At 40.9% G+C, this 20,523-nt stretch overlaps 1 protein-coding gene across 6 annotated transcripts in view; it reads left to right on the plus strand.

Annotated features, from left to right (window-relative positions):
- st18 (ST18 C2H2C-type zinc finger transcription factor) overlaps window positions 1–20,523 on the plus strand; it is a 59,495-nt gene that overhangs the window by 15,625 nt on the left and 23,347 nt on the right. For 3 of the 6 annotated variants that reach the window (XM_072680240.1, XM_072680242.1, XM_072680246.1), the window contains 4 exons: window positions 13,068–13,183; window positions 15,318–15,369; window positions 18,592–18,622; window positions 19,861–20,108. In XM_072680240.1, coding sequence (XP_072536341.1) covers window positions 13,068–13,183; window positions 15,318–15,369; window positions 18,592–18,622; window positions 19,861–20,108 — 447 coding nt within the window. Of the gene's footprint in view, window positions 1–48; window positions 433–13,067; window positions 13,184–15,317; window positions 15,370–18,591; window positions 18,623–19,860; window positions 20,109–20,523 lie in introns of those variants that run through there. The other 3 variants (XM_072680244.1, XM_072680245.1, XM_072680241.1) reach the window with 3 other exon arrangements.

The following is a 20,523-nucleotide window of genomic DNA, read 5'->3' on the forward strand; positions in this document are numbered from 1 at the left end:
ATAGTGAGAGATAGAGAAAGATAAAGAGAGAGAGAGAGAGAGAGAGAGGGGAAAAACGGGCGTCTGTTCCTCCCCTCCGTGGGCCGGTTTGTATGTTTTGCGGATGTGGGAGTGGTGTGAGGAGAGTGTGTGTGCGTGCATGTGCGAGTGTGTGTGTGTGTGTGTGTGTGGCGGGAGTGGTGGAGGGCTGCTGCTGCTGTTGATGTGCAAATGTGCATCATATTGAAGGCTGGTGAATAGGGAGGGTGTGACGTGGAAGCCGGAGTGGAGCGCAGGTGCTTATCGCCGGGCTGTCACACACACACACACTGTCATATTCCTGGGGACTTTACCTTTCAAAAAGCTACAGCCTCCGCAAGCATCGCTACAGCAGCATCACACCGGCCAGGGGACCACCAACCCACTCCAACTTCCAACAGCCGCTGCAAGTAGGTGTGTGTTTTCCGGCTCTTTTCATATTTTAAAAACACAGCGCGATCACTTTCTGGCGTCCGTGCTGTCTGGACGGACAGAGAGCATTTGTTATGCAGCGTTTATTATTTTTTTTCAATTCTCCGATGTCAGTTTCTCCAAAGTTTGCACTGAATTTTAGCACAACTGCTTTAGAAAGTTGTTGCATGTATTGTTGGCTTTTTTATGACTTTTCCAAAGCTTTAAAAAGTGGTTCAGTACGGATCTCTTGAATTTAAAATTAATTGAACGCTTTGAACCTTTTTTCAGCACTTATTATTACTGTCTGTGTCGGCATATTGTGTTCATTTCTTCGTATTGACTGACAGGTGTGTGGTTGGAGGTTTTTGTTATTGGAGAGTTTTGCAGTTTTCACTTTTGTTGGAGATCCGTTCTCTCTCCAGGTTTCAGACTGCCCATGAGGAGATTAAATAGCTGTTTTGTTTTTTGTTTTTTTAGCTTTGTTTTGTTTTGTTGTAAGAAGAGTGACCTAATTTTTAACGTCCTGATAACATTAGATGTGGTCTTCCTAAATTAAACTCACAGCTTTAGTGGCGGGGGTCTAAGCTCATCTTAGCTCGACACATGTTAGCATTGTGTGTTAGCACAAAGCTTTGGACAGGTTGCACAGGGGGCTTTTCAGCGAGACAGCTGTACACACACAGCCATGGCCCGTACACTCTCTTTTACGCTTCTGATGGAGGACTGCACTGTCTTTGCACTGTCTGCCATGCTCTTTGGTTCACTTTTACTTTTGGACGTAACCTGACCATTTCTGTATGCTTTATAACTGAGGGTCTCCTGGAAGGGAAGATGAGGTTTTATCTGTGTTGCTTTTTGTTGGTAAAGAACGCAGCTGTGGCTTGCTTGAAACTCAGTCAATAAAGAAGTAAGCTACTATATCCAGCATTTCCACACGCAACAGAAAATGTTCATAGCTTGTCCGTACTTCATTTCCTAAAATGTCTTTCAGGGGTAAAATGTCTTTGAAGGGCAGATGCTTGATTTGATTGCATTGGAAGGTCTGTGCACGTGACACTAAACCAGCCACTTCGCCCTGTTATTGTAAGAGCCGTCGTGACTTTCTGAAGTACTTAATCTAGTGTTAGAATAGTAGCAGTGCTAGAATTGACATTTCAATGTTGTTAAGTTTGTTGTCAAGACAGAATATTTTTATTCGCTCCAACCATTTCAGTTTTATATATATATATATTTTAAATGAGGGTATTTAGGACATATTTTACTAATGTGACCTAAGGTCTGACCATAAAAGACCTTAAGAAGTCTCGAAAATATATAAATAGGCGATTGAATAAATGCATAAATCTGTACATGAGTAAACCTGCCCTAGATCATTTAGTGACCAGTTAATGTTTTAATCTGCAATATGCGTATTACTAACATTTGTATTTAGTTATTATGCAACAGCTATTTTGCATAATACACTATTAATATGCAGTAAAATGTGAGACCCGTAACTGCTTGTCTCTCTCTAGAGCATTGTCAGACTTCCAGTAAAAACGATCAGGAGATACACTGCATTCATTTTACTAGCATTCATAGGCCTGTTCAGAGCCTGAGTTTAGCTTAGGTCTTGTGTTGTGGTATTACACACAGATATAAGATACGTCCTTGTCCTTGTGAAACTCTATACTCCTCTTTCTTTAACTGACCAAATGCATGGATGCTGGTTAGAGCTGCCCCTAGCCGTTGGTCTGGAGTGAAGCTGTAGGAACTGTCCATGGTGCTGTCTGAACACAGTTTAGCTGAGTGTAGTACAAGCCCAGTGCTTAGCAGTGGGCAATAACTGTGGGCATACCAGGTTGGCCTAACTGTAGAGTCTTTCTTTTGTAAGTAGGTAATGTCTTTTTTTTGTGACCTTTTGACCCAGTGTGCTAGGATCAGTTCATCAAGAGTTTCTTTTTTGTTTCACAGTGAATCCATGTCGCAAACATCATACATTGCATTATACAGGCAGCATGTGAACTCTGCTGCAGTCGTTCACCATGTTCCAGAACATATTTGCAACCGAGTCACAAACAGAACGACATGCAAACACTTGATGCTTAATTGTGTATCCATGTAGCATATCTTGTTACCTGTTTTTTTTTCCCTCCTCACTCATGCACAAACTTCACTTAGTTAATCCAGGAAAATGAATTATGTGGATTTAATTCAACAAGGTTTCAGAAATGTTCCATCTGCCGCGGAGCAGCTGGTGAAAGGATAAATGTAATTAATTACTTAACTTTTGAACAGTAGTCCAGAAAAACAGGGCTGTGGGACTGCGATTGAGAAATGGAATTGAAAGAGAGGAAGAGAAATGCAAAGTGTGTTTTTTTAACACTCTTTTTGTGTCTTAACTTTTGTGTGTTTACTTTTTTTGAGGACTGCTTGGTGTGTAGACTGTACAGGCTGGGTAAATGTTTTTAGTCAATTAAAAAAATAAAATACACAGATGTACTCCTGTTGCGATTCTGAAAGATATGAGATGAGCACCAATTGGAGGATACTTCACATACAGCTTTAGAAGCTATGATGCAATGCGTAGAACGCCTGTAGGATTTAGATGTGCTTTAAAATAGCCTCAACCAGGAATGAGCAGGATACTTCATGCCACTCGCAGGCTCCTATATCACTAAAAGATTTTTTTTCTTTTTTTAAAAAAGGGGGGAGTTGAATCAGAAACTGCACTGGTGTGAAGGTGCATCAAAGTCTAACCTCATGAAGTGAATCGTGGGACTAAATCCTGTCTGAACATCAATTCAGACACAGTCAAACACAAGCAGGCAGCACTGTTGAAAAAAAAAAACATGAATAAAATGAAATAAATAAAAATAAAAAGATACAAGTTTTATTTTCCATGACATGGTGAGGCAGGAAGCCACGTTTTGTAATTAAAATTACATGGACTTTTTTCCCCTTTTACCACCCCCCCCCCAGACTCCTCTGAATACATTCAAGCCTTTTACCTTGATTGTAAATGTTACCTCATTGGCTGTGGTTTTGTTTGTTGGCCTAACTATAAAGGATCTGCCTGTACCCTTGTGGGTTGGGAAGAATTAGGATTTATGAATTTATTTCCTCTGTTGTATTGTTTAAACAGCTTTGGTTCAGTTTTGATCCCTTCCTCTTGGCTTTGAGGCAGTTCCATGGTGTCAGCTGTTGACTGATAGTAAGAGAACGGCCTCACAGTGGGAATGAAAGAAAAGTAGCGGTTGGTAAACACTGATAAGGGATAAATAGAAAGCGGTCAGGCAGAGATAGTTCTGTGGGAGCCCAGATTGTGTGCGGTCTGGTAAAATGAGATTCTGAGCCTGTCCTTTTTATTCTTCTGCCTCCCCCCTCCTCTCAAACACCCCCCCCCCTCCCCAATCCACCCCCTCCTCCGGATTGTGGTTGTCTGGAAAATCTCCAGTGACCTCGCTAGGCAAGTCCCCGGCTTCAGGATCCTTTTGTGTGTGTGCGTGCGTGTGCGCGCGCATGTGTTTTGTTTTTCCTAACAAGGGTCAAGTTGGCCAATGGACACGTCCCTGATGCTTACAGACAGCTGTCATTGCTACGAGAACTCACAGTAATTCATTTAGCGCCGAAGTACAGAATCAGAAAACTAGCATCAGAGAGCAAAGAGGAGAAATCGCTGCATGTCCCCTTATCAGACAGTGTTCACGCTTTCCTTCTAATCTTCACGTGAGATTTGGACATGATAGCCTAGATCCTGCTGCCCCTATCCACTTACAGATTCTAACCTTTTAAAGGACATTTTAAGTTTGGGAAAGTTTTCCAGGTTTTTTGTATAAAAGTAAATTTATTTATAGAGTTAGTTAATTTTTACTTTAATTATTTTATTAGATTTATTTTAAATCAGTATTCCCACATAGCACAAAGGTTTCAGTGTCTCACATCTAGAGACAATTTCATTTAATATTTAAGATTTTTTACAATGAAAGACTTTAATTGGCATTTTATTTTTGTAATCATTTTCTTATACCATTGGATGGTTTAAATTGTATTAGATTAATTTTATTTCTAATAGAATCCAAACAGTCAGAAAATAAGCATTTTATTCACATCATTTTGTGTGTCATCCTGTTCAGTGTTTGATCTTAAATTTTTTTAAACCCAGATTTTGTCTGCCTCTCTTATGTGATTAAAAGGACCTTCAGAGGTCGTACCTTGGGGGTCACCATGTGGTATATTTACACAGAAAATAATTCAGACCATTGTGCGGGGCCTGGCTAATGAGATTGGCCGTTAAGTGAATGACACAAAGGCCGGGGGTGGGTGGGAGGGGTGTACTTGTGGTCGAGAGAGGGGGGAGAAAATCCTAAGCTGGGTGGACTATTGCAGTGTCCGCCGCTCGCCACGCGACACGACACGATGGCGAGGCGCTGGACTGACCCGCCCCACCTCCGTCCCCCCCTCCACCGGTCCAGCCCCCCTTTCCTCCCGCTATGAAAGGCGCAACAAAGGCTAGCAGGGACATGGTAAGTCAGGCGCACCTTTGGTGCCCGACTGCATCCACCCCTTTCTGTGCGGTTAGAGCGAGAGAGATGGGGGGGGGGGATGGAGAGTCATGATGAGACATGGGTGTATGGTAGCTTCAGGGAGAATGAAAACAGCCTTTAGTAAGCTGTCACTTCAAGGCCTGAGAGCAGAGTGGTGTCTGAAAGTGCAGCTAAAGGTTCAAGTTACTCTCAGATGGCTTCTTGTTTCTGTCACAGTGATACATAGATTTGTAACAGTTTACTTCTCCATAATATATCCTCTTTATTATTTTGTAACTATTAAATATTCAGGAACTGCTGTCAGTCAGTCAGGAACTACTATGGAATTCTTCTTAATGTGAAACTGATAAAACTAGTATGTAAGAGAAATTGAGGAGCTGCCATGTATGTGCACATGAGTACATTCTTCTTGACTTAAACTTACATACATTGTCATGTTTTCATCATTAGCGGCAAAGATTTTTCTCGAAAACAGACTGAAAAAGTGGTTTGTCCGTTCAACCTAAAAAAAATACTTCATGTAGTGACAAGAAATTGAACTGGGTTTATTAAACTCACTGCTTTGAATGAATCGTTCATTTTTTAGTTCTTTATTTTAATTTAAATAAACTCAGTTAAATTGCTTTTTAATACATGAGGTGAGCCGCTTCAATGCTCACAGTGCATTTTCTTTCATCGAACATTCAAACTTTCTCAGACAAGATAACAGGTAAGAATTAATGCTTACAATGGCTATTTAAGAAAGATAGGTATGATTGCTTGTGAGTGAATCAGTTGAATGCTTATTTATCTTTACATTTTCTGATTCTATTCCATCACTTCTTATGCTCTGTAAAAAAAAGGAGAAAGAGAAAGGTTTCTCCAACTCGCATTTGAAGTATTTATTTGAGTTGAGTAAACATATTTAAATTGCTTGGTAACACATGAAAGTCATTTTTGTAGGTTGAACAGGTGATGCATAAACTTGGACTTGAACCTGAAACTTACCTGAAAGCTGAAGTTGATTTACTGTTGTAAACGGGAGTGGATTTGTGAAACCTCTACTCGCCACAAGCTGCTGCATGAATGAAATAGTAAATAGTAAACCAATCTAGTATTTAACTTTAAGAGCAACAACTTAGTTTTATGAAGAAAATCTACACTGAAATCGACACTGTTTGCCACTGCAAACCAAAAAACAAGCAGTTAAATTTTTGTGCTAGTTTGGGTTTATTTAACTTAAATAAATAATTTGAATGCAACAATGTAGAACAGATATGTTTCACAGTGATTAAATACCTCAAAACTAGTTTAGCTCAACTTCTGCTAGGGTCCATTATGTTTGGAAGTCATTCTCTCTTTTTTCCCCTCAAGACTTATGTTAAATGTACATTTTACACTTTTGTTAAAGATTATTCATTTTATTAATGCATCTTATCATAATCATGGCCCATCTGCTAGTCTGGCACGCTTGGTTCAAATTCGCTCTACGGCCCTGGTAACCTTTTAGAAATGAAATAGTGTGGGCTTAATTTTGTCATCCCAGTTGCATCCCATGTGTGTGTGTGTGTGCAGGCTGGAGTATATCAGTGACACAGGAATATATGCTTGTTTGTCAGATGACCTAGTGTGTGATTGATATGATATGATTCAGGATCTGAACTTTAGTGCAACGTACAGTATAACCAAGTTTACACAGGACTTCAGGGCCCCTTCAAAGAAGTCTGTCTGTATTAAGTATTTGGGGCACAAGGTAGCAGCTCAGCGCAACACTGTTAATCACTTATTATTCTGTAAGCAAGTTAACATGTTTATGGTGTATGTATGCATTCGATTTATTAGAAGCTTACAGGATGACATCCAAATCCACAATCCAGCAAAGATCCCTCCTACCCACCCCCAAACACACACACACACACACATGCAATTCCCTCCCGCCCGCCGTTTCAGTGAAATCAGAATTCACCATTAGTCCTCTCCTTAACGCGTAAAATACTTATGCACTACTGATTCCAAACAAAGCTTACTCGGACTGGGACTTCGTATGGCAGAGGTAAATCCGAGTTAACACGGATTTAGACTGGCATGAGTTAAAGGACTAGAGTTTGTAATCCAGGTGGCCAGGGGATTTTGCCACACACTGGCAAAAATCACTTAAAACTCCCGGAGCGGTCCGGCGCCGCTGTATCCGCCGCTGCCGCACATCTTCCTGAACTGGCGGCGGCGCGGGCGGAGATGTGCCGAGCTGTGTGTGCGCATCTGTCTGTGCGGGCGCCAAAGAGGTTTTCTGCCGCATTAAGGAGCCATTGTTTGAGTTTGTGTAGGCTCTTGCTTTGCCCCTCGGTTTTGTTTGACCAAGACTGGCACCTTCCACGATCGATTCCCTTTCAAACACACTTCCTGCACTGTCGCACACTTTTCACTGTACACGTCCCTTACTGTGCGACTAAAAAGCTTGTTTGGCCCTGCTTAATCCAACAAAACAGAAGCCTAATTAACCCCTGTTCGGACCAACATGCTGTTTGGGGGTTAGATGTCATCGCTGGAGCTCAGCGGTGGCAACCGGCCGCCGGTTTCCAAACATATGCCACAAAGGGCGACCTTTTCCTCTTTCCCCCTCTCTCCTTTTGCTTGCTCGCTCTCGCGCTGCCCGCACTCCCGGCTGGAACGCTTGAGCAAACAGGAGGGGACGGTGTTTGTGGAGGCTGAAGAAGCGGCGGTGAAGTGGAGTTGTTTAATGACAGCAGCAGCTGACTCATTAGGCGAGCGCAGTGAAAGGTAATTAACCCTGGGAAAAGTACAGCTGCCATACGAGCTGTTCATTTCAGCGCAATCTGATTAGGAATCAGGAGTTTAAAGGGTGTGCTCCTTTCAAACCCTGGCCCCGATATACTTTTTTTTTCTCTCTTCTTCACTGCCTTACCTTTTCTTTTTCTCTCTCCCTCTCTCCCTCTCTCTCTCTCTCTCTTTTTTTTTTACTCAAGGGCACTCAGAGCACTGGAGACCTGCCTTTTGTGCTAGAGGATTTAGCTCGAGCGCCGGCCAAGGTTCCAACAAATTGCCGACCACCTGGTAGTACTCAGGCGGCCGCTCTATAGAGTGCGCTTCCTCGGGCCGAGACAATGGCCTGGATCGCTGCGCGGTTGTAACGGAGAATAGGCGTGGAAGTTGTCCCCCCGCTAACACCTGGCCTTGATAGTGGCGCCTCATTTTCTCCCCTCCGCCTCATTGTTTCCCCTGTGCATGAACGTAAAGCAATACGTCGACTTTCTCCCCGAAAAGATCAACCAAGGGTCACTGCATTTAAATACAGCTCTACAAATGGGATTAGGAACCGCACACAGGAGTGGATCAGACAGCGGTCAAGACACTTTGTAGGAGTCAGCTCTCAATTTGTCGACACCTAATGGCATTAACAGCACTCATTTGCTAGCTTTTATGTGTATCATATTCTTGTAAAATATCAGGAACAAAGATATCTGAATTTACTCCTTGAGGCACAGACTTCCTTTTCTGTTATTAAACTCAATTCTTATGCTCAATCAGCTGCTCTAAATTGTTCTGTAACTGCTGTAAAAACTAATGTGTAGTTATAAATGTAGTGAAGAATGAAAATGCATGGGCCCTTAGGGTTTAAAGGGTTAAAGCTTTATTAGATAAACACACTTTAGGCTTTTTTCTCCCCACTTATATGAAGACAATCTCAACTTTCCGAGTTCTGCCACCTCATGGTGTTACCCCGTCTCACTTGAATTCTGCCATGCAAACTCGCAGATCAACTTTGCTAGCGCTTGAATTCCCACAAGAGCTTCCCAAAGGTACCACCATCTGACTCTTTCACACGCTCATCTCTGGGCGTGCTCAACACACTCGTTTTTCTGCCACCATTGTGAAGCATTAACGCCAAAAGTCGGAAAGCTTCGGATTCTGCGTTGAGGATTCTGGCTGGCCTTTGTTCGTGGCTGAGGCAAGTGATGGAAGTAACCTCATAAAATCCACCGTTTTGGCCTAAAGTTGAGATCTTTCATCTGGTGACTTTGAAGGCCGTACCAGAATGCACAAGTTTGTCCCGAAAATGTTACCTATTTAAACCTCGACACAGATGGCTATTCTGACCATCATGTTTTTTGTTTTTTGTTGTTTTTTTATTTCACTTTGTTTAGTTTGTTATCATTATCAAGAGGACTTCAGAGCATTTGGTCGATCATATAACATTCACTGTAAGTGCGCTCGGCCCTTTCTCTCCTGCCCCCCACCACGGTCGCGTAACATCCACTGCGAGTGCGTTGTGGACACCTGTACAATACATTAACACGGCTTCTGCAGTTATAGTTACTATTTGAGTTCTTAATGGTGCACCTTGAGCATATATATGTATGTATGTATAGTTGTATGTTATATAAGCATGCATGCTTTAAATAGTAAGTGACTTAAAAAGCACGCCTGCGGCATATCGAGAGTTATGCCTTCACAACAACCCTTTCTTACGGTGTCGATTCGGCAATCAGATGAGAAATATTGAAATATTCTTAGAAACATACTTAGAAACAACAGTTTGTTTGAAGTTCCGCCCACATTATAGACCTGAGGACAGATGATGTGTTTTAGGGGAAATTATGCTAAAACTGATTAGACTTGGCCTAGAAATGCACGAAGCTCATGCTTTAAGTGGAATTGAAGTTAGAATAGCTGCTTTAGGAGCATGCCGATTTCACACTTACTTTCCAGGCTCTGAACTTGCTCGCTCTCTCTCTCTCTCTCTCAATCATTTTTCATACATGCACATGCACTCACTCGCACCTTTTCCTTACTCACACACACTCAAATCACACACAAACACACACACTCTCGTGCTCTTTCTCTCACTCTCTGTTTATTTTCTGTTGATTAATTGTTTAGGTTAGGCACACCACTGTTGCACAGATACACTTCGATATGATCTTTTCGTTTTTAATTAAAATATTTATTTGGGTCTTTTTCCAACATGACTATCTCTGTTTTGGATTTTTTTTTCATATTCTATGATTACAAGGTTTTGATTTACGCACAGTTGATTTGCATTTGAATAAGCAGTGCACTGGCGTCTTATTTAACCTTGTCATTCACGGCATGTCCGGCGTTCAACACACAACACACTCCATTCAGACGAAACCTATCAAAGACACAAGGTAGTGTTATGATTTTTTGGTACATTTTTTTTATACTGACATTTTTAACCAAACAGATCCAAAAAAAAAAAACTCTTTTACGTTTGCGATTACGACCGAGCGTTTTCCCCTTCTGCTATTACACCGAGACGCTGCGAGGCGCAGCTATCTCTGCACTTTATTATGCCAAAATAGAAAACACTTAAGCATGTAAAATTAATGTGGAAATCGTTCCCGGGGTAAAACTACAAAACGCAGAAGTTATACCCCTGCACGCTCGCCCCTTTCTCTTCTGCCCCCCGCCACCCCCCCACCACCACCTCCTCCTGGCAGATCAGAGTGTAATTGCCAGTAATCAGGTCTGTTTGCAGCTGATAAAACCTCGGCGAATGCGCGGAACCCTCTTTGTGTGATGACTCAATTATGCCCGAAGAGTGCCTCATCAAACCTGGCCCATCAGCTGCCTTAATAAATAAGGAGACACAAACTTGCTGCAGGCACATTGTAATTCCATTCATTCCATAATTACATTCAATCCCGCTTTAACCCTTTCCCCTCCGTGTGCGCCTCCTGCAAGAGGGGACAAAGAGGGAGACGGAAAGAGAGAGAAAGAGAGAGAGCGAAAGAGAAGAGGAAGAAAAGGAGTGACCTTGCACTGGGCCCCTGGCTCCATAATTCAGAGAACGATACAGCCCGAGAAAGGTTAGAGAGGGAGAAAGAGAGGGAGGGAGGAGTATTAGTGGAGATAGCGTTCAAGGTCTTTATTTATTCATTGTCTGGTAGCTCATGCAGCTTTATTCAGTAATTACACTCAAAGTGCAATCTAATCATAACAGTCATTCAGCAGCGGGACGGGACGCCACAGCCTTTTTTAAACCTCTTTTTTAACACCTTCTTTTTCTTAGCTATCATCCTACCTACCCTCACTGCCCGGCTGCTGTTCAAACCGACTTGGATTATTTAAATTTTAATTTGGGTTAAATATCACTTTTGGTTGGAAATCAGTTGCCGGTTTGGATTGGTTTGGATTTTTTATGATGTGCTGAAACTGAATCATGTCTTGCAACTGTGATTTAGTGTTAAACTGCAGAGATTAAACTTTATTAAGTTATCAGAATCTTTTTGCCACTACAGATTACATTTCAATGACATTTTAAAAGTGCTGCTTGGTTTGTAATGGATGTTTAGAATTGATGTTCTTTGACTTTATTCAACTGGAGTTCACTTTGTAAGGATTATTTGGCTTATGTGAATTACAACATTGTTATTTGCAGCTGCAGTTTAGTGGTGAAAACAAAGTTTTAGTTTTGTTTAAAAAGTTAGTTCAGTTATCCCATGCGTCATTTGATTGCATTTGTTTTGATTAAATAAAATTGTACAATCATATTCTCTATAGCTAATTTTAGGGATCTTATTTTCACTTATCTTACTGTAGTAATACTGCCAGCTCAATGATGAATTGTGATCAAGTTTCATTGAATTAATATTTTGCTTACACTTACACGCTTTTGTTTTCACATACACACACACTCAGCCTTTAAGACAGCTCAAACACGGTTGTGGGAAAAGTAGCAGATGGGACTGGGTGGAGAGCACTGGCCACACGCACACACACAGACGTGGACACGGGGCTGAAGCGTTAGGAAGCACTTCCCTGGAGACCCAGAGGCCTTAGCCATCACTGTCCCAGCCCTGTGAGGGTGCTGGATTTGAGAGAAACCCCCAAAATTCTGATTCAGCAGATGACGAGATGCTTCAAAACAGTGGGCCGTCTTTTTCTAATGCTAATGAGAGGGTAACCCCCCCCCCCCTTCCTCCCGCGCGGGCGAGGGCTTGCCGGCAAGCTTGGAAGAGTCACTGTCATTTTTTAAGCCTGACAAACACACACACACACACATACTGTCAAAAAAGGAAGATGATCAAACTCAAAACCAACACTTAAAACTTAAAAATCAGCTCAATAAAGATGAATTGCTTTGAAAAGATTGTGTGATTAATCTTCATGGTTCTCTTTTAGTTTCCGATGGGATAAATGTAGAAAAAAACACTTTTCGTTGATGCAGCTTCTCACTTTTACTGTCTTTCTCTTTCTCTGTTGGAAAAAGTGTCAACTTAAAACATCCTCCATTTATCACGTGTGGCGCATCTTAATGAACTCAATGAAGACAAATCACATACCCCAGTCCCTCATTCAGAATGCAGTATGTACTGAGCTGATGTAAACGTTTTAGTATGATATATTTGAGCATTTTTACTTACATGTTTACATGTTTTGTAAAGCATAAAGTGGAAGCAAGGCAAAATCTATCATAGTGAAACAGTGAAGTCCAATTATCCAAAATGCCTAAATACCAGGCAGCTACGTCAAAATGAAAATGAACAAAGATGAAGAGAAAAGAATCCTGCTCCAAAAGAATTGATGATAATAGAAACACTTAGGCACTCCAGATTGAGAATACAGAGCAATAATAATTACACAGCTAGAGAGCTAAGAGTGACAAGTAGAGGGTGTGTGATGTGATTTGATCTAGTCATCATGTACAGCTGATAGTTACTGATAGTTAATAGACTAATGTTTAATGAGTCTGATGAGTTCCTCTGTCTCTCTGTCTCTTGAAACAAGGCAGGTCGGTTTTGATACACCACCACTGGCCTGTCATGATGTGGATTGTTTAAACATTCAATTTACGGCCTCAGTTACATTACAGATACCCTATGAAATAACTGTTTAAAGTTTAGCATTTTTGGCCTACACCCGTATGGTAGGATCTTCTGTTTTCCACTCAGTCAACATCAAGACTACTATCCATAATGCAGCAACATCAGCGTCACTATTGTGGCAACCATATTACTTCTCCTGCAACTGTCATGTAGGATTTTGTTGCTTGAAGGCACTGTACAGCATCTGTATGCTGGAGTATGGCATATACCTTGGGTCTGGTAAGGTCATTTCCTTACCTTCTCTCTTCCATTTTGTCCCTAGAGGATGCTTTTCACACTGAAACCCTGAGAAGACGAGAGAAAAGACAGAGCAGAGAGCAGAGTGGACCCCGAGGGCCTTGCAACTCACAGTCTTCATTGCCTTGTAAAAAAACAAAGGTAAAAAAGTTTTTTTTTTGTCATACTGTTATACATTATATGCTTTTCTGGTGGATATCTCTGTATTATTGGATTGCATTTTATTGCATATTACCTGCCCTGATTCTCATTTGACAGCATGTTCTGATGAACAGAAGAAATACAAAAGCGGACTCTCGGTGGAAATAACCTGTTCTGACCTTGAATGAATTAGGAAACTGAGAGGTTCAGCTGTGTCTACCACCATGCTTTGGTTCAGTGATGAGGTGTAACCGCTTGCATGGGGCAATGGCTGGTTTTATTTGAAGACTTGATGTTTACCACCTACTGCTGGGTCATTGAGCCATTCATAATGTATGGAGAATTCAATTACATAACCCTGTGTGAATTTACAGTGCTTTGATAGCGTTCTTTCTATGCAGATTATTTAAATGAAAGCTGTCGTTGGCATAATGAAACGGTGGAGCTGTACGATGACTATTGCAATCAGACCAGTCAAAACATGCCTTGCTACTTGAAACTGTTCCGTCTTTCGAACCCGCTGTGAAACGTGCACCTCTGCATCTCTATAAGTGTGTGTGTGTGTGTGTGTGCAAAACTGTGAAGAGTGTAATGAACTAATCAGGTACATTAGTTATTACAGAATGTAATCTATAGTGTTTGGGAGTTGTTTGTCTCGATAGGGACCCCAGTAATCAAAAGTAATGAAGCTATTACGCTCTGGGAGCCGGGAGAGGGCCGGCGTGGCATTAAGAGTGGACCACATAAAAGGTTTATTAAAGGAAATTAAGGCCCATCACTGCCACACCTGCTCCCCCTATTATAAATGTATGACAGGTCAGTGCCTTCAATCACAACAGCCAAGCAGAGAGAGGAGAGTGAGAGTGAGAGAGAGAGGGAGAGAGAGAGAAAGCGAGAGAGAGGGAGAGAGAGAGAAAGAGAGGAGTCATGTTTCCCATTACGCCTGGAGTAACAGCACAGCCTGTGACTCAGAGAGAGCCCGCCACAGCCCCTCTGACCACTATACACCGCCATCAGCCCGGAATAATTACATTTAATAGGTTTTATTTGGGATCGGCAAGGCGACGCTGGCGTGGAGGGAGAGAGAGAGAGAAAGGGAGAGAGAGAGGGAGAGGGAGAGACAGAAAGTGAGAGACACAGTGGATGTGTGTGTGTGTGTTTGGGGATGGTTGTGTTGGGGGGGGGTGTCGGCATTAACAACTCTTTTTGTCTAAAAACCCACCTCGCCTCTACTTTTTGTAGCATGATTTTACGTTATTACATTTTGGCCACTGCTGTCTGGCCTCTCCCTAAAGTAAGCCTGTCCATCTCTCACAGCTTTTTCAGGAGTACTTTGCATCCATGCCAGTCCAATTAAGCGAATCCCACGGACAGAAAATATGAAAGCAGTGTGCAGCGCGCGATTCGACCTGTGCAAAACACGTGCACCTTTTGTTATGCTGCAGGAAAATGTGTTTATTATTTATTATGATAATAAATAATAAATTTAACACCATTATATCTCATCATTTCCAGGAATTCTGAGTGTAACTTAGTTTATTGGTCTAGTTGTGTTTGTCAGAGTTCTAGTGCTCCTTTTTCCACTTATAGCATACTTCAATACATTCTATATACTCAAGGACCTCTGTGATGAAGGTTTCATGATAAGAATCCCTGTTACTGTGCTGATTTACACTAGCACAATATACATTCTGTACTTTGTTATTCAAGTGCTTCTTTTCAAGGTTCCATGAGTGTTCACAGCAACTACTACCCCCAGACTTTAAATAGGAAATCCACTTTTTTCTTCCACTGCGTCCTCTAATCCACACAGTTCCTTTTCATTTGGTCTATGGGTACAGTTTGTACAACCCATGCTGGATGTTGGTAGTAAATACTGAGTGGACCTTTAGAAAAGGAACTAGAATAGACTGTATGATGAAGGAGGGCAGTGGTAGTGATGTTCAATTGGACAGGTCGCTCTTCTACAGTACACATTTGAATAATATGAATGATTCAAGTCAATTAAAAAAGAAATAATTGAATGATTATTAAACACCACACATTTACATCTACTAATAATCATCAGTCATCAGAAACTCTCATAACTGCAACTGAAACCTGATCATTTTTTTCTTGTCTAACTTTGTTCCAGATGGACTCTGAAGTTGACGAGAATCGTGCTGAACCGTGTAACGGCAATGCCAGTAAGTGCCTTTCCATCATATCATAAAAAGCACATCCCCACACTTCCACTATGAGCATGAATATATTATCACTGTCATATCACTGTCATTTCTTTTTTTTTCTTTGGTTTTTTCACTGAGAATGCCAGGTGCTTCTTTGTATTATGCAAGAACTGAAAGAACTGGTCAAAAAAGAGCCATTGTCTTGTGTGTTTACTTACATAGAAAGTTTGTCTTTCGCTTGTACCATTAGTTTTACTTCTACTTTTTTTACTCATCAACAGTGCGTAAAATGAATTTCATACAGTAGTTGTACTTTTCATATGACTTCTCAGTCATAGTGGGAAAAAAACTGGACAAAATGCTGAAGGATACAGTATTTAGTATATGCAGTATATGCTATATGTCCATAAAATTGTCTTCAAATGAGTCATTTTACAGTTTTCTGTTTTTCAATGTTAAGAAAGTCAAAAAGTCAAAAAAAAAATCCAGGTATAATTTCTGTCAGACAACTTACCGGGAAAGATTACATAATTTTTTTTATGTATTTGAATCCTTATCATAATCGTTTTAGTATAAAATATTTTCTTTTCTCTGGGAATTTCAAGCAGTTTGTGTGTCTCTCAGTATGTTTTTTAGAGGTACACTTCATTTCCACTTTGTTTCTCCCTAGTTTTTTATCAGGATCTGGGTAGGTTACAAACCAATTTGAAAAAATATATCGAGCTCACAGTCATGCCAAGTTGCTATGGGCTTATTGCAACCCACCCCACCAAAAAACCAAATATATTGAAATACTGAGAAAAGATTCTGCAAAATCAAGCATTGTTGCATGCACACAAAAAAATGCCTTGAGATCCTAGGGTATGGACATGGACATATACGAAATGTATGCAACATTTCTTCAAATGTCCAGCGGACCAAAAAGTCACCTCTTTAGCACCCCCTAGACTTCATATTTTTGGCCCCTTTTTTCATGAGTTTACACCCCTACTGTGCAATTCACCTGAGGAGTCGGTTCAGCGGGCCCACGTCACACACTGTTCATTTGAATATTAATCTCATTCATTCACAGAGCGGTTAGTGTGTTGAGGTGATGCATTATTCACGACCAGTGCCTTCATTACACGGCAGCATTGGCTCAGATGAGTTAAGGAGTGCATGTGAATGGAGCAATTGACTGTGACATGACTAGGCTCGGTTTTCCAAGCCTTGTTCTGTACCACTCGTGCTCCAGCAGTGTTTAATGGGACAGGGCAAAAATTCAGAGCAGGTTGATTGAGTCTTCACCAAGGGGTGCACATGAAGTTGTCAATGAGATTCCTCTTGCTGTTGTGAGTTACTCTTTCTCTCCCTCTCTGTCTCTCTTTCTCTCTCTCTCTCTTTCTCTCTCTCTCTCTCTTTCTCTCTCGGTCTTTCTCTCTCTCCTGAGGGAATTCTTTCAAGCAGCGTTTGAGAATCACTTTGTCTAAACTGTAATTGTTATGCCGCGTGCACTGTTTTGAAGAGGACGAGGCGTTCCTTTTTTCTGTGCAAAAAGAGACGTGAGGCATGCCGTCTGCACTTCAGTGCTTTACCCATGAATAAAGTTGTTCATTCAACTCTATTTACCACCAACTGATGCCGCGCAATACCCTAATACAATGACGGCTGCTTCACTGCATATTTTCTTCTCTTTCACGATGTGACCTTGCACGGTTTTCAGAGACTCATTTCTTCGAAAATATAAGCCAATCAGCAAGATGAAACTGAAAACAGTGCCTAAAGAACAACAACATACAGCACCCGTCAGTGGTTTGTGCATGTGCGGTATTTGTTTCCAATTTACTGTATCTGTATACACAGTACTCTGCAAACATTTTCAGCACCTAAGAAATTTCTAATTAAAGGGCCCCTCTTGTCATCTGGGCAATACGTTTTCATTGGCTCAGTAATTAATATTAGAATACAATAATACAAACTTTTTGGTTTTATGTCACTGTACCTTTTAACTGGTACTGTGTATTTTACAATATACCTGTATTCTATCCAGATCACTAAAAGACCAACATTGAATGTTTGAAACAATAATCTATCACCTTGTTGTGTTTGATAGCAATACTAATTACCAACAATTTAATTTAAATACAATCTGGGCAATAATTATTAATTAGCTCAGTAAAACACTATTATTAGAATAAATACAACAATAAGAGTGGATTTATGACACATGACACTGTGTTTTATAAATCATCTTCAAAGCTCTCTAGTAGTATTTATAGTTATCATCCAACACTCGGACAAATCAGCACAAATCAGGTGAGCTGATGATGTGTATATATATATATATATATATATATATATATATATATATATATATATATATACTGAAATGGGAAAATATTGCACCAAAAAGTCCACATTGCTCCTTATATAGCTGCTTGAGAGAACGGGAAGAGTGTGCAAAGCTACAGCAAGACAATTTCATATATGTTGTTTCACAGCTTCAACTGTTATTAGTCTTCACTGTTATTCTAAAATGTGAAAGAAAGTGAAAATATAAAAAGTCTTTCATGAGTTAGACATATCCTACTTTTGACTGGTACTGTGTATTTCAGTATATATTGTACTATTTCCAGTTCACAAAAAGACAGACATGGAATGTGTGAAACAATAATCCATCACCTTGTTGAGTTTGATACCAATACCAATAGCCAATAATTTATAATAAATTTTATTTTTCATTTTTTACAACATGCTAGTATAAGGCCTATGCTCTTTCATGTGTGGGACTGTTGAGTCATATTGCAGTTCATTTCATCAAGTAGATAATTAAAGTTCAAAGTTGGGCTCAAAGTTAACATAGTTCAATAATACCAATTTAGATTTCAGCAATAATGGATCAGCTGCTGATACACAGTGCACCCTTAGTGAGATTTAGATGAGTGTGCAAGATGAAGAGGGACACATGAGATTTCTTTTTCAGTATCACACAAAGCTTAAAAGCCTATCACAGACAGCTTTAGCAGCTGTGAGACTGTGAGATGCTCTCTTGCAGTGTTCAGGCTGCCCTGGAGGACAGGGGTTGCCGCGGCCTGGAGCATGCACAGGTGCAGGTCCAGCTTGTGGAAATGCAAACATGTGTATTTACCCACCCCCTCTCTCTCTCTCTCTCTCTCTCTCTCTCTCTCTCCCTCTCCATCTCTCTTTCTCTCTCGTTCTGTCTCTCTCTCACTATATACCCCCCCCTCTCTCTGTTTGCAGTTACGGCTGACTGCGTCGGTGACACTCACAGGTAAGCCAGAGTTCACAGCTTCCCCACATGCACAAATACGGTGCTGGGTCTGTGCAGCTCAGCCTCAGCCACACAGACTACACACTGTACAATTCAAAAACTACACATGTAACTTACCAGGCCTCCAACCTCACATTTCCATTTGCTTATCTGAGAGCTTGGATTTTTAATTAAAAACACCAACACTCCTGTGATCAGATGGTCCATTAAGCCATCCTGGCAGTGGATACATCTAATAACATTGTAGCCTATTGTGCAAGGCAGCATATGAGTATCTTAATGAAAGTACTTTGGCTTTTCTAGAACTGCAAGAAAAGCTAGTCTGTTTTTTACTTCTTCATGTTATATCCATAACTATTGTACTTTTGGCTGGAGGGATATACAAGTATTGAAGGTGGACAAGCCCTGCCTCATCCGAAACCCAACTGAGGCTCCATATGGACTTGCCTGACCCACATTTCACCCCTTATAGAGCCAGAGTCAAGCACCAAGTAAATAACCTACATGTTAATACACTATGTTCTGGTGAACACAATGTGTTTGACTGTAACACTTAAAAGTTCACTCATTTGTTGAATTTACATGCTAAAATGCTACTACTTTACAGGTTTTGAAATAGGCTGTAATCCATTTTTTTCATGCTTGAGAAACACTGAGAAAGAATTGTAAAAATAAAATTTAAAAGTGATGAACGGATCCCAAGGCAGCTCAAGAAATTGCTATAAATATGTAATTGCAATATGTCATTTATCATTTAGTAACTTCTTTCTATTCATTAAAACCAGATTTGTTTAATAAATCATCTTAAATATCTACTGGTGTATAGGTAGCATTTTAATATTGTATTTTAAGTTATTATTAGTAAGTAATATGATGTGAGATTGCAATTTTTTTATGATGCTGGTTGTACATGTAGCTGGTTGGACTGGTCGAGATTAACAGCTATTATTTGTTTACAATAAGTATTTTTTGTAAGGAAAGTTACTTGTAAATAATTAAATAACAAACATAGTGTTATCAGTCAGTAGCACAGTTATTCATTTTATTCACATGTAACTGTATAATTGTATTTAATTGTGACAACAAAGTTGCAACCTTAGCATATTAGTTTCACTGTAGTTAGTCAGTAATTAATACATTGCAATCGTTGAATAATGTGTCTTAACATTAGAAATGGACTAATAACCTCAAGGTGTAAGGGATTAAATAAAAATGAGACCAGGCTTCATGTGTTACAGCATTCACCTCAGTGACCAACAGAAGTTTCTCCATGTATCACCTCTTGCTCGTAGTCTGCACCTTTCCGCTGGGAGGAAGAGGAGTGCTGGTGAAGGAGCAAGTGGAGCGCCAGTTAACAAGAGGAAATCACTGCTGATGAAGCCACGGCACTACAGCCCCAGCCCTAGCCCGAGCGAGGAGGACCGGGAGGAGGACCTGGCAACCGCTCAGGACAAAGACGCGCCCAGGAACATTGACACTCCAGCAGGTAGACAGATGTCCCGTTGTTTTGTCTGTTTTGATGAACAATTGACGCTGAATTTTAAACTACCATCTGTTGCATTCATATTTTTTTTTCTCCCTGCCTCCTCCTCCTCCTCACCTCCCTTTCCGCTCTCCATCCAACCACCCCCCCACCCCATTAATTTTCGCCGTGATTGAGTGCAGCAAGCGAAAGACTACACTGCTGGGGCCACTGTGTTTGTCTGTCACGTCCTCAGATTGAAGTTTGTGACAGCTGATCTGTCGTGAGATTCCTGGCAAGCTAGCTGTTCCTTCCAAACCCCTCCCTCCCTCAGTCAGTCCCTCACTCCACCACCTCCCACCCACCTCGATTTTTGGTTCCCAATTGGTGTCCGGACTGAAGAACTACAAGCGATAGACTGGTAGTCTTTGCTCGCATA

The sequence above is a fragment of the Salminus brasiliensis genome, chromosome 5 (assembly GCF_030463535.1).
Source record: "Salminus brasiliensis chromosome 5, fSalBra1.hap2, whole genome shotgun sequence".
Lineage (NCBI taxonomy): Eukaryota > Metazoa > Chordata > Actinopteri > Characiformes > Bryconidae > Salminus > Salminus brasiliensis.